Below are 14,551 nucleotides of genomic sequence, written 5' to 3'. Positions count from 1 at the left end.
TCATAATGGTTTACTTTGGTGTGGACAGTAAAAATGATCTGCTGCAAATTTCCTCAGTAATCGTGCTTTAAGGTGGACTTAAGGACAGCTGCTAAAAGTGCTAACACTTTTAATACTTACAATATTAAATAAGACAATCACTCAGCCTTAATCTTGCAACAGGGACCTCTTAGATGATCCATTAGAACATTTCACCGCACAACAAGCCGTATTATTCCAGGTGTTTGTAATTAAATACTCCAAACAGACACAAAAGCAAGTGGCTCTGTTTCGGTGGGAAACTGAGAGGAGGAGTCTATGGACAGAGTCGCTGTCACTCAAAGCAGCCACGCCCACAATTATATGGAATTTTATTAATTAAAACATCTTAAACTATGAAATTAGAAAAAAATTCCCACCCGTACAGTTGTCGCAGTTTTAGTCTCTATAGATAACGAGTTCCAACAGATGTCATTAATACATGTAACAGGTGGAGGACAGAAGAACTTCTTCAAGAAGTTACAGGTCTGTGAGAGCCAGAAATCTTGCTTGTTTGTGTGTGACCAAATACTTATTTTCCACCATAATTTACAAATAAATTCTTTAAAAATCCTACAATTTGATTTCCTGGATTTTTTTTTTCCTCATTTTGTCTCTCATAGTGTACCTCTATAATGAAAATTACAGACCTCTCTCATCTTTCTAAGTAGGGGAACTTGCACAGTCAGGGACTGACTAAATACTTTTTTGTCCCACTGTATGTAATCATTATTATTCAGTCTTAGTGAGCCGCATGCAATGTTTTTTTTGTTTTGTTTTGTTTTGTTTTTTCTAAATACACCGCAGCTTTACAAAGAGATGGACTGACATATGCAAAATACAAGAATTTGATTTTAAAACCAAATTAAAGCCATTTTAAAACCACATTACATTGGAGTCAAAAAAATAACCCAGATTGGTTGTGTTTACTGGAGTAAGTCATGAAGTGAACTATAGCTGAACACAGGTGGAGTGACCTTCAGGCAGGTAATCGTTAGCATCTGTGGTTACATCACTTTTATGGGTAAAAATAGCTGAGTCTGAGTCTGTGTGCATTTTTCAGACGCTGTATGGCTAATTTTATTTTTATCATGGTGAAGTGGCCAATCCGAAGGTGAGATTTCATACTTCCGTGACTGGCCGCTCGGTGACAACACGCTCGGGCTGTATGCTGTTCTATTGAAATCAGACTTTTTTTTTATTGTCTGTAACTTGCTTCTAAACGGCCAGCTGACATCTATCATTGCCTGAAATGGTGAGATTTATACACTAAGATGACCTGAAATGAACCATTTAAATTGACTTTACTGACGAGTCTGACCCCTTTGAAAAGTGACCAAATTACATGTATTGAGCTCAGCAACGTTTTCACCGAGAAAACCCGCCCCTCAAGGTTAAATGCATGGATGACCGACCTTGAGAATGATTCATAATCTGGTATATGATTTTTTTAAAGACCGTGTTGATTGGAGTGCAATATATGCTCTGCAACATGTTCCAGAAATACTTACATATAGCATTTTCCACTTAGTAATGTTGCTATTCCTTCTCACAACACCTGAAAGTGTTTTGGCATTGAGGAATCTCACCTCAATGCCAAAATAACACCTGAGACATTGTAGGGGGTTATTTTGTCAGATTCTTTCTGCATACACATCTTAGGGCCCCTTCACACACACACGATTGAAGCCAACTGGCGCACGAAGCAGGAATTGCATGCCACTCATGAGATATTGGAGCCACGTCAAACACCTCGTACAGCTGTCGCCACAACCATTCGCGCCACAACCATTCGCGCAAGACTGCGAGCGCACATTCGAGCCCTCTCACGGCAGGTGTCGGCCAAATTCCAGGTGCCACACACGAACATACAACACCGCTTGCACTTAGAAATGTGCTCACGGTGTCACAGACCGAACGGCCCCCCCTAAAAATTGGTTCACCCAAACACACCGGAGGGTTTTTACTTTCTGAGATTGACTCTGTTCACCCAAAGCTTTTATGATGAAGTAATGCTGAATTTATGTGGAAATGATTGTTGTACAAACGCTTCAGATATCAATCGCTGATATAGATGATGACTGGAGGCAGTTTGAAGCAGAAATGAGGCAATAATCTGTGAATTGCGGCTGATGACGCATGCGCAGTGAAGGCCGGGTGGACTGATTTTTTTTTGGGGGGGGGGGGGGGTGTTTGGTCTGTGACACCGTCATGAGAGGAGAGTGCAGATGACCACATTTGAGCTGTCTGTGAAAATTGTCTAAGTGCAACATGAGTGTGGCGTTCCACACCTGATTATGCCTGTGCCGAACTCCCCCTCCCCCAAATATAGGTTTCCTGACTCAAAGAAACCAATGGAATCATCAAATTACGGAATTACATTATGTGATTAACAAGATATAAAAGAGTTGAGTTCTTCTAAAAACTGTTGAGGTCCAAGGTTCTAAAAACATTCTGGACTCACACGCCATTCCAACTCATTATCGAAACTTTCCATAATTTATTACCACCCTTAAAAAATGACAGCTACCTATTTTATAAACACTACCCAATCTGAAGCCCGTGGATCCCCACAGGCAACGTGTTAGTATTTTGTATAATCTGTTTGTCTGCTGCTCAGCTGACAAATAAAGCAAAGTCTGAAATCCACAGTTTTTGACTTCTTGTTAGATGAAGACTCGTCGTTTGACCTAATGGTTTTTTTTTTTTTGTTCTTAAAATATCAAAATTAGAAATTTTACACTCTTCTATGACCCGTCTAAACATGTACTGGTCATTCTGAGCATATTGAGTACCTTGGAAAATCTATAGCTGCTGCAGTTTAGAAAATCCAGCTGTATTTGTGTCTCAGCGAGGTCCTAGACTAACTTTGTTCATATAAATGTGGAGCTGATGAGTAGGATTGAGAAAGGAGAGCCCGAAGACCATCAAACAGTTGCCCTATAATACATTCAGTTGAGTGGGTACTTTCTTCCATAAACCTGGAAAGAAGCCTCTCTTCTCTTTCCAGAGTAATCTCATGCTGCTGTTGCATGTTGTCCAGGAAGGATCTCTGCTGGCTGACCGATGACCCAGGGGCTTGACATCACCAGATGATGGCTTTTGTTCTCGAAAGAATGTATAAGTTCAGTTAGCAAAGAAAAAAATGTTTTTCTCTTTGTGGATCTCTCAGTCATGTATTATACCAAAGAATCATCCTGCTTCTGTATTCAAATATGTTGTAACTCATCCACAGTGCTTTTTGATTTCACAAAGCTCAAAACAGGAAAACAAAACTGAAATGAAAATATGTTTGTGTCTCAACTGTCTAAAAGACATTAACTGTCATATTCTGCTGGAACTTTCTAATATTACCATTTCTAAAAAAAAAAAAAAAAAAAAAAAAAAAAAAGCACTCCAAATAAATAAATAATTACATTTGCAATGACTTCATAATTTTGATTGGTTTGGGCAAATCTAAACACATGGAGCTGTTTACATGGCATGATTTTGATCTGATTGGTCAGTCAGTTTGTGGCTTAGGGTCACAGAGTCCGGTTGCTGTCCAGCAACAGCGTCTGAGTCAGTTAGTGAACTGACTCAGACACACAAGTGGAAATGCACATCTCTGGGCGTGCACTCATGCCCTCATGACATGCTGAGAAGTACGTACAGACACGATCACATGAGGACCGGCCAGCGTCTGAGCGCATGCAGCACGGTGTGAAATTAATATGCCAGCCGGGCTGGCTGATGCCACTTCCACCACGTAAATTGCAGTTTACATGACAGACAGAAAGAGTGGAAATTAAATAAAACAAGGGTAAAGGCATGAACTCATTCATATATGATTGCTTTGCTGTGGACATACAGCGCTTGTCAGCTGACCAGATCTATATTAGCCATTCTATAAAACAAATAACAAATGTTTTTACATTCTTTCAATGGAACGGATATTTAATTCGGTGTAAGCTGGAACAAACCATTCAACTCTGCTTCGCCTCGTCGAATGGTATGTTCCAGCTTTCACCTCATGAAATATTCATACCATTGAACTCATAAGCATTCATTATTTGTATAATAAACAACAATAAAAGAAAATACTTCTGTAAGAAGTGATAGGTGCATAAACAACACTATAAAGAAACAGAAATAAATACTTCTGTAAGGAGTAAAGGAGCGCTTCTGGATGAGAAGTGGGAGAAAACTGACTTCACGAGTTGACAGCAACAAACTGAATGTTCCACTGTTTTCACTGAGAGGGTGACTGGAAAATTATGGCTGCTTTATCTTATTGAGGAGGAAAAAGTGGACAGCAACAAATAGATGATTTATCTGCTGAGTCATCTGGATTTAAACAGGGACAAAATTTTGAAGCTTCCGTGAGAGCCAGAGTTTTCTGGTTTGATATAAACATTGTGCAAAAATGTTTCAGTCAAGTAAATTATTGTCCATGTGGTTAATATTGAAAACTGACTAGATGAAAAAGGGGAAGACATCAGCTGATAAGGAACACAGACACATGCATCAAACAAAGAGACAAACGCAACACTTTAAAACATTACTTTAAAAGGAGAGAGGAAAAAAGTACTAGTTAAAAAACGGCCGAATGCTGAGAATGTTCTGCTCAGACTGGACCGGCAGCAGCTCCTCTGCATCCACGAGTCCCTCCAGCAGCTTTTCTGTTGACTTGGGAGGAGGACTGCATCAGATGTCCACCACAGATGCACACCATAAGATCCAAGCATGGCTGTTTCAATCACCCATGCAGCTGCAACTTGTGACGCAACCAGATCCCCAACCGCAAATGGGTTGTGGTTCGCCACAGCAAAAAATGCAGCTGTAATTTCACATCGTGCTTTTGTTTTTGAAAGTATTTTCATGAGCATTATCAGATGACATTACAGTTAACAATTTGACATTTTGTCTATTTTTTCTTTTTTAAGAGAGAAACACCAAACTGACTCAGCTGAAGACAAAAGTTAAAAAGGTCCCATACAACCATTTAAACAAAAAAGAAAACAATATATAAATTAAAAAACACCCCCATCCTGAGAGTGTGCATACAGTACATAGCACTGTTTAACAGAATAAACACTGTAAATAAATCACTGTATAAATACTGCATTACTCTCAGTCCAGTGATGTTTCCAAGGTGGTCAAAAATAGGTGAAAAACTTGATTGTGGCTCCTCTTGTAGATTTAATTTTCTCCAGCTTTAGAAAGATTACAACATCCTTAAGCCAACGTGAGCTCATGGGTTGGTGAGATTTCCACAAGAGAAGCAGGCAGCTGCATCTGGCCAACAGTGAGGTCAGTCGGATAGCCTCCAGTCTTTAGACAGAATTCAAATGCAGGGTGTCTTGCAAAGATGGCTATTAGTGGGCAACAGTGTAAAGGAATCCCCAATATAATATTGGTGGTGCACTCCTGAAGGTCTGTTTTTACCACATTTAAGGATGTAAGCATTGTTTTGTTTGTCTGAGTGTTGGCCACGGGACCAGCCAAGTTAAGCCAAGTTGGCACAATGACCTTTCCTGTCTCCAGGACTCACTGTAGTCTTTGCTGATCAGTCCGGGATGAACACCTGTGGACATGTCCTGCTGGGAACCATGGATGTTCATTTTCAGTGGACTAAAGTAAGCTGCTGTTGTGCATCCCATGTGTTTTCTGTGGTTGTTTTCTCAGCGTTGACTTGCTGTTGCTCTGCAGCTGTTGCAGCGGTTGCCCAGTTACTACAGCTTACTGCAGCAGACAGAGTGGCTGAAGGAACGAGTCAGCCTCATCCTGGGTGGGGCTCTGGTCACCCATGCTGAGACACTGGGGCCCGTGCAGCCTATTGCAGAATACTACAGCACCCTCAACACCTTCTACAAACATCTGATGTCCAAACGCATCATTGTGCATCCAAGGAGTCTGGAGGGGCTCGCCATGATCTTAGACAGGTATACTATCAAACCTCTGAAATTTATATTTATTTATATTTATATATATTTATTTATTTATAGGCTCCATTTTCTGTGCTCAAAAATACAGGTCTTCACAGGTCCCCTCCATGCTGATGATCCCAGCCCTGAGTCAAATTTATTCATGCCTCAGTCAGTCAAATCTGGACCTCATTAGTGGTGGGCACCCTTCCGCTAATCTGCTAACCGCTAATTATCAAAGATAATGCTTTCATTATCGGATTAGCTTTTCAGATAACTTTGAAAACCATCATTGGACCAATTAACTTCTAATAAGTTTTGGTCCAATAATTTTTAGACCGCTAACATTTTTGCAGACGTGGTGAACAAAGCTTAACAGTTACAAACATTTACGAGGTCTGTCCGTAAAGTATCGTACCTTTTTATTTTTTTCAAAAACTATATGGATTTCATTCATATGTTTTTACGTCAGACATGCTTGAACCCTCGTGCGCATGCGTGAGTTTTTCCACGCCTGTCGGTGACGTCATTCGCCTGTGAGCACGCCTTGTGGAAGGAGTGGTCCCGCCCCCTCGTCGGATTTTCATTGTCTGGAAATGGCGGAATGAAAAGGACTTTTTTTCCATCAGAATTTTTTCAGAAGCTGTTAGAGACTGGCACCTGGAAACCATTCGAAAAATTTATCTGGCTTTCAGTGAAAATTTTACGGGCTTCACAGAGAATAAGGACTTTAACTACAGGTTTAAGGACCCCTTTAAAGGACGGTCGGTGCGCCGCGCTGCGACGATGCGGCACAAACCACTGGATTATTTCTAAGCTGATGGCTCTGTGGATACGAGACCGTCGTGTGCTCTTTCTCTGGTTATCACAAGAGCTGGACATCAGCCATTTTCCGGCAGATTTCACTTTTAACGAGATTTTGTCATGGAAAGCCGCGCGGAGGCTTCGCGCGTCACGACCGATTCGCTGATGAAGTGAGACAAAGGAACACCTCCGTTTCGGAGTGTTAGAGGACAAGTTGGGACATGTCTATCTCGGCTTTCAGTGCTTACCAGTCGTGTGAGTATAAAAGAACTTGTGGAGAGCTGGACATGTCCCAACTTGTCCTCTAACACGCCGTGCAGTTCTATCCTCTACAAACAGAGGAGAGCTGGTTTTAGAAGAAACCACTCTGTCCTCTGCAGGCAAAGGAGAACTAGAATGGAAAAAAGCTCATTTCTTTTGACCCCATACTGATACGCTGGCAATATCACCCAAGTCATCCAGAGGCATACAGTTTTAAGTTATGGTTAAAATTTTAACCAAACTAATTTCAGACAAGTTAATTCAAATTAACGTCACGTCTGAAGTTTTATAAAGTGAAAATATTAGATATATGTTTTAGTTTTAAAGTAATGCACTAATTTTGAAGGTTTTAGTGTGGACATGCTGTGTCCAGTGCATTATGGGCAATCTCAGTACATTCACGATAGACGAAATGCATTTGAGACGCTCTGATCAGGCTCCACACAGACAACAGCATTAAACTCTTTGTATATTATGCCTAAAACTCTCTTGAATATATTCTCTGGGTTTATAGACGTTGTTATTGTGTTTGTTTTATGTAAAAATGCCAGAAGAAGCCCAGGTTGCTTCTCCATTATTTTCAATTGGAATCATTGCAATCGATTCCTGTTTGCTCTTTACCGTCTTGCTTATGTCAAACACTGTCTGTCATCTTTGTTCCCGAGTAATATATATAAGATATCTGAAATTCAGTTTGCGTTTATTAAATTCCACGCAGACATATAGCAGACATGGATTATCAGTAGCAGACATGGATTATCTGGAATTTTGTTTTGGCAAGTTTTCACGGTCTCTACTGCCATCTACTGGCCAGTAGTGTTCATGGCAGTAATCACCCTAAGTACTGAGCGTCTGGGCACCAGTAGATGGCAGAGTTCTATTTATTTTGACACCGGTTATATCAGACGGTAATCTAATTACAACTTGCCTTTTTTTTTTTACAAATGCCTTTTTTTTTATACAAATAACAAAAAGGCATATTTTACAAAAGCACATATGTAAACACGAACACACACATCACATTAACGTGTTGGTTTTTACATAGAATGAATGAGTCAACCAATCAGTGTTAGCAGAGGCACATTTTACCCATAATCCCTTTGGCATCTGTCTATGTTTGTTACAAAACTTCAGAATTAGGGCATTACTTAACATTAAAAGATATGTTATATTTTAACTTTCTACAAATGGCAGAATTGACATTAATGGAGTTATTCTATCTGTAATAATTTTATTTATATCTCAAAACCATAAGTCAGCACTGCTTCATTTTTCAAGATCTCCGCCTCACGGCAACACTGTTGAGCTGTTCCTCTCAACTGTTTCTCTGCTGGAAGCTATGTAGTAAACAGGAGCTTCCAGCAGGGGGCAGGGTGGTCAAAGACAGAAGTGCTGACTCATTCTTTGGGTCTGTAGTCGCCTTTGATGCTACCAGAAGCGATTGTGGTGTTAAAACTTAAAATCAACTTGTTAGTAGTTGCAATTGTACTGGAGACAATACTGGGAGTTAACGGTTAGCTGTAGCTTCCAATACATTTTTGGGTGGTTTATCGGTTTAGCTTTATAAAAGATAACTTTTCAGTTAGCTGATTATCTGTTATTGAAGCTAACTTTTTGGTTAGCTGTGCCCACCACTGGACCTCATTCTGTTGCCTCGGGTCTCTGGTTTTCATTCAATCCAAGGAATGAAGGCAGTGTTTGTGTAGAACAAAAGTCGCTGATTGATGCTCGGTCTCAACACAAGTCACAGATGCTACACAAGAGTAACATTGAAACATTCCCTAGTCCATGAGTAAAGCACATGGGCGACAGTGGGAAGGGAAAAACTCCTGCAGGCATTTTTTAAAATTAATTATAGGAAGGACTCTCAAGCAGACCAGCACCTTTCTTTAATTCTGTGTCTATCACTGTGGTGTCCGCAGTGGCTCACACAGCCATGGGTCTCTGGCTTGTGTGGAAACTGCCACCTCATTCCACTGAAAAACTGGAGCGCACACTTCTTAGACCTAATAGACTGATATTATTTGTCAAGGAAATTTCTAAAGGAAATAAGGCTGGATGCAAAAAAAATGGGAGAATTTGAAAAAGAAATAAGGTTGTAATTCCATTAAAAAAGTGAAACTTGTATAATGTATACATTCATTGCACACAAAAAAGCCATTTGCAAAGCCAAAAAGTTGATTTGACAATCATCTGACATAACCGGGGTCAAAATAAATAGAACACTCCTATCTACTGGTTCCCACACGCTTAGTGAACACTACTGACCAGTAGATGGCAGTAGAAGCCTTGAAAACAAAATTCCAGATACAGTAATCCCTGTCTGCTACATTTAAAATGCGTGGAATTTAACAAACGCAAATAAAACCAACATCTATAAACGCAGAGAATATATTCAAGAGAGTTTTAGGCACTAGAGTTTAATGCTGTTGTCTATGGAGCCTGAACAGAGTGTCTGAAATGCATTTGTCCTGTCGTGATGTACTGAGATTACATCATCCTACCCAAAATGCATTGCGGATCACAGGATGTGCTCACAAAACCTTAAAAATTAGCACATTACTTTAAAACTAAAACATATATCTGATATTTTCACTTAATAAAACTTCAGACATGACAGTAATTTTAAATATCTTGTCCAAAATTTGCTTGGTTAAAATTTGAACCATAAGTTAAAAACGTATGCCTCTGGATGACTTAGGTGATATCGGCAGCCTATTGGTATGGTGTTAAATGTTTTTTTTTCTTTTGGGACTTTCTCTTTTGTTTGCAGAGGAGTGATATGCTTTTTATACAAGCGGCTCTCTTCTGTTAGCAAAGGTTATAACTGTGCGTCTGTTACAAAATTTTTAACAGGTGAGTGCTAAACTATTGCTCCGATAATGGTTTTTAAAGTTATCTAAAAAGATAATCCGATAAAGAAAACATTATCTTCGATAATTATCTGTTATCGGATTATCGGAAGTGTGCCCACCACTGCTTAATCTGAATTTAATATTGTAGCTGTTATTATGTACCAGGTTTTCTCTTGGTTTCTGGGAAGTCGTGGGGTTGATGGAAGGTTAATGATGTAACTGAAATGTTGTAATGAAAACCTTAATGCACCACTTCTTGATAATCATGTCCTGTACTGCTGCCCTCAGATGAACAAGATGAGATGAATTAGGGTGAGGAGGTCATGTTGGACAGGGGATCACACCTGTTCAAAAGGGCCCACCACCACCACCAGGACCGCCACACCCTGTAGCTGACTGCATGCAGACTCCCATGAAACTAGAGATGAAACTAAGACAAAATTTTGTCATGGCTGATTTAGCACACTGATTTAAAATATCACAGTTAGGTTAGCAGGACAGTGGGACTGTGGGTAGACATTATGTGTGAACACTGTGGCTATGAACACTGCACCTTCTTTGCATCAAATTCATCTAATGTTGGAAGCATATGAGAAAAGTAGAAATTCTGGAGGTGTTTCATGTGTCTGTAAAAACTCTGTCAAATATAATGTCTAACTGCGGGTGTCCAGATAACCAGATCACTGTCAACTGGACCTGGAGGAATGCAAAATAAAATGTAAAAATATGGCTTAGAATTTATTTTAATGAAGGCTCATATGTATTCTGTCAGTTCATTGGAGAAACTGTGCAGAGTGCTCAGCTTTGCATTTTGTATCACTAGTTATACAGCTTCATGATGAAGTGGTATCGAAGAGGATTTTCTTCAAAAGAACACCTGGAAGTTTAGCTACAAATTACCAGAAGGTACATCTGAGATGTAAGCCGAGATTTGATCTGTTTTGGTGAAAGAAAATCCTTCTCTGCTCCATGATGCTAAAAGTATATACTGGAATCCATAGTGGAGTAGATCAGAGCAGACTATAGTGATATCAAATGTTATCAGAATGTAGCAAGCACTTGTGCCAAAGCAGCATTTGCCATCAGGGGATATTGTGATCTCTGAGCACTCCATGTTCCGTTTATTTCATGAGTAAAGATGATTAAAATACTTTGTTTGCTTGGGTGACAGCGACCGCTCAAGCCCCTGTCTCCACCAGAGGGGACACTTCATCATCCCGACGGAGACTGATCCTGTCAAGTTGCAGAGCTTCCTGCAGAGCCACGTGCCTGAAGCCAGGCAGCGCTGTCTGCTGACAAAAGAGTGAGTGCTCTCATAACTCCACACCGTGGTTTTTTCATGCTTTACGTGTTGGCATGTATGAGTCACATCACAAAGAAAAACACAACTTTTAATATTGGTTGTGTGACTTGCTGCTCACGTTCCTCTTCCCAACACTTAGGGGCGTGTGAAGATAATGTGGGTTACATGAATGAACATGTGCATCTGTGGTCATGATACATACATACATTTCATTACAGACATACATTTCATGTTTCTGCTATTTTCTTAGAATTTTCTTGGGCTTCTTTGGTTACCAGGCTCCAGCTGCATCGTGTTCTGTTGTCCATTTTAATGATGCACTGATCCCGATACCAGTATTGGGTATCAGCCCAATCCCGTGTTCATTTGCTCGTACTTGTAATCATAAAATGTCTCTGATACTCCATGACTTGATACTGCTTTACAGCAGCGTGATGTTAACCTCTTAATGTGGGATTTTCACACTCACGCTCCAAAATTTCCGGACTATAATTTGCTTTCAGGCTTATAGTCAGGAAATTTTGCTTTCATACATTTTGAACACTGCGGATTTAACAGTGATGCAGCTAATTTATGTATTACTAGCTGGGGTACCCGGCGCTGCCCGGGTTAACCTGTTTTAGACACAAGCCAAATGCCAGTCATTTTAATCAAAACAATTGCCCTACATTTGTTTTTGTAATGCTGATGTCTTATAAATATAATAGTTCATGGACTAAAGTTTGTCCAGCAGAACTATAAGAGGTGGACTCCCCAAACTAAGTGGAAATACTTGGTTAAAAGACAAACACATTTGAAGTCCTTCATGCAGACTTTGTTTTGCAATCAAATTTATAACAAAATTACACACAAAAGGTAGGTAACAGTAAATGTAAATATCAATGAATCAAAATTGAGGTAGTGGTGTATTTCACTGTTTTTACATTGCAATTTTACAAACATAAAATGAATGTATTCAGACAGGAAGGCAAACTGGGTTGTACCGGACAATCAGGTGCTTAACAGTTGAGAACATAAAGTAGCTGAAGGAAGGTATTAAATAAACAGAGATGGCCAACACATATACAGGGCTGGAAATTTGAATCTGCCTGGTCATACCCACAGCTGGCTATTTTGGGGGTAATTTTCAGTTCAACATTTAAAAAAATGGTACCAGTTTGTTCCCCATGTCATGAGGATTCAGAATATATATAGTTTTTAGGTCTACATATTATAGTTTGGGAGTTTATCTCGGACAGACAGAAAGACAGAAGTGGCAGTATGAAAAGCACATGGTACAACACTGTATGGTCTTACATAAATGGCTATTTTGGGGGTAATTTTCAGTTCAACTTTAAAAAAAATGGTACCAGTTTGTTCCTCGTGTTATAAGGATTCAGAATATACAGTAGTGTTCAGAATAATAGTAGTGCTATGTGACTAAAAAGATTAATCCAGGTTTTGAGTATATTTCTTATTGTTGCATGGGAAACAAGGTACCAGTAGATTCAGTAGATTCTCACAAATCCAACAAGACCAAGCATTCATGATATGCACACTCTTAAGGCTATGAAATTGGGCTATTAGTAAAAAAAAAAAAGTAGAAAAGGGGGTGTTCACAATAATAGTAGTGTGGCATTCAGTCAGTGAGTTCGTCAGTTTTATGGAACAAACAGGTGTGAATCAGGTGTCCCCTATTTAAGGATGAAGCCAGCACCTGTTGAACATGCTTTTCTCTTGCCTGAGGAAAATGGGACATTCAAGACATTGTTCAGAAGAACAGCGTATTTTGATTAAAAAATTATAGGCTGTTCATCTACAATGATCTCCAGTGCTTTAAAATGGACAAAAAAAACAGAGATGCGTGGAAGAAACTTTAAAACAACCATCAAAATGGATAGAAGAATAACCAGAATGGCAAAGGCTCACCCATTGATTAGCTCCAGGATGATCAAAGACAGTCTGGAGTTACCTGTAAGTGCTGTGACAGAAGAAGCCTGTGTGAAGCTAATTTATTTGCAAGAATCTCCCGCAGAGTCCCTCTGTTAAATAAAAGACGTGCAGAAGAGGTTACAATTTGCCAAAGAACACATCAACTGACATAAAGAGAAAAATAAAGAGAAATGGAGGAATATTTTGTGGACTGATGAGAGTAAAATTGTTCTTTTTGGGTCCAAGGGCCACAGACAGTTTGTGAGACGACCGCCAAACTCTGAATTCAAGCCACAGTTCACAGTGAAGACAGTGAAGCATGGTGGTGCAAGCATCATGATATGGGCATGTTTCTCCTACTATGGTGTTGGGCCTATATATCGCATACCAGGTATCATGGATCAGTTTGGATATGTCAAAATACTTGAAGAGGTCATGTTGCCTTATGATGAAGAAGACATGCCCTTGAAATGGATGTTTCAACAAGACAATGACCCCAAGCACACTAGTAAAAGAGCAAAATCTTGGTTCCAAACCAACAAAATTAATGCCTCGCAGATGTGAAGAAATCATGAAAAACTGTGGTTATACAACTAAATACTAGTTTAGTGATTCACGGGATTGCTAAAAAAGCAGTTTGAACATAATAGTTTTGAGTTTGTAGCGTCAACAGCAGATGCTACTATTATTGTGAACACCCCCTTTTCTACTTTTTTTTTACCAGTAGCCCAATAAGAGTGTGCATATCATGAATGCTTGGTCTTGTTGGATTTGTGAGAATCTACTGAATCTACTGGTACCTTGTTTCCCATGTAACAATAAGAAATTTACTCAAAACCTGGATTCATCTTTTTAGTCACATAGCACTACTATTATTCTGAACACTACTGTATATAGTTTTTAGGGCTACATATTATAGTTTGGGAGTTTATCCCAGACAGACAGACACACAGACAAGACAGACGTAGTCCTTTATGTTTATAGATTACAGGCTTGAAACTCAAACCCAGGCTCGGTGATGTGGGATTTTAAGGCTTCTGTTGGCCTGTACGTCTATGTACAGGCCAATTTATCAATTTACTCTTAAGTCAAATACGTCCATCAATGCTGTCCATTAATTGGTTGAAAGCTGTTATCTGTCATGTGGAATAAATTCACACACACAGTAAATAAAAAGTCTTGTTTCAGTGGAATTCATCATCTTATGATCTTGAAGAAAATAATTCACACAAAGGCTCCAGAGTTTGGAAAACAACATCTGAAAATACTTGAATTCCTCGTGTGGCTGAAAAACGTTCCTCTGTGACTTCGGCACTTTGCGCCAGTTCCTCCATCATAACTCAGATCAGGGTTTCAGTGACAGATATTGTCCATCAGGTTAGTGAGTTTCAGCCATTGCTGTGGGTGTTCAGGCCGATGGTAGGCCGGCTCAGTCCACAACAGGTGTAGTCTGTTTGCGGAGTCTCTGTGGCACTGCATTCGGAACCTCCGCT

General features: G+C 39.7%; 1 protein-coding gene across 3 annotated transcripts in view; it reads left to right on the top strand.

The window, feature by feature from the left end:
• The window catches only part of tcaim (T cell activation inhibitor, mitochondrial), a 138,669-nt gene that overhangs the window by 99,753 nt on the left and 24,365 nt on the right, over positions 1-14,551 (top strand). For all 3 annotated transcript variants that reach the window (XM_034173750.1, XM_034173751.1, XM_034173749.1), the window contains 3 exons: positions 5,545-5,636; positions 5,710-5,942; positions 11,016-11,147. In XM_034173750.1, the coding sequence (XP_034029641.1) occupies positions 5,545-5,636; positions 5,710-5,942; positions 11,016-11,147 (457 nt within the window). The remainder of the gene's footprint in view (positions 1-5,544; positions 5,637-5,709; positions 5,943-11,015; positions 11,148-14,551) is intronic.

The sequence above is a fragment of the Thalassophryne amazonica genome, chromosome 7 (assembly GCF_902500255.1).
Source record: "Thalassophryne amazonica chromosome 7, fThaAma1.1, whole genome shotgun sequence".
Classification (NCBI taxonomy): domain Eukaryota; kingdom Metazoa; phylum Chordata; class Actinopteri; order Batrachoidiformes; family Batrachoididae; genus Thalassophryne; species Thalassophryne amazonica.
Note: the sequence above shows the minus strand (reverse complement) of the source record. Positions and strands in the feature narration are given on the sequence as shown.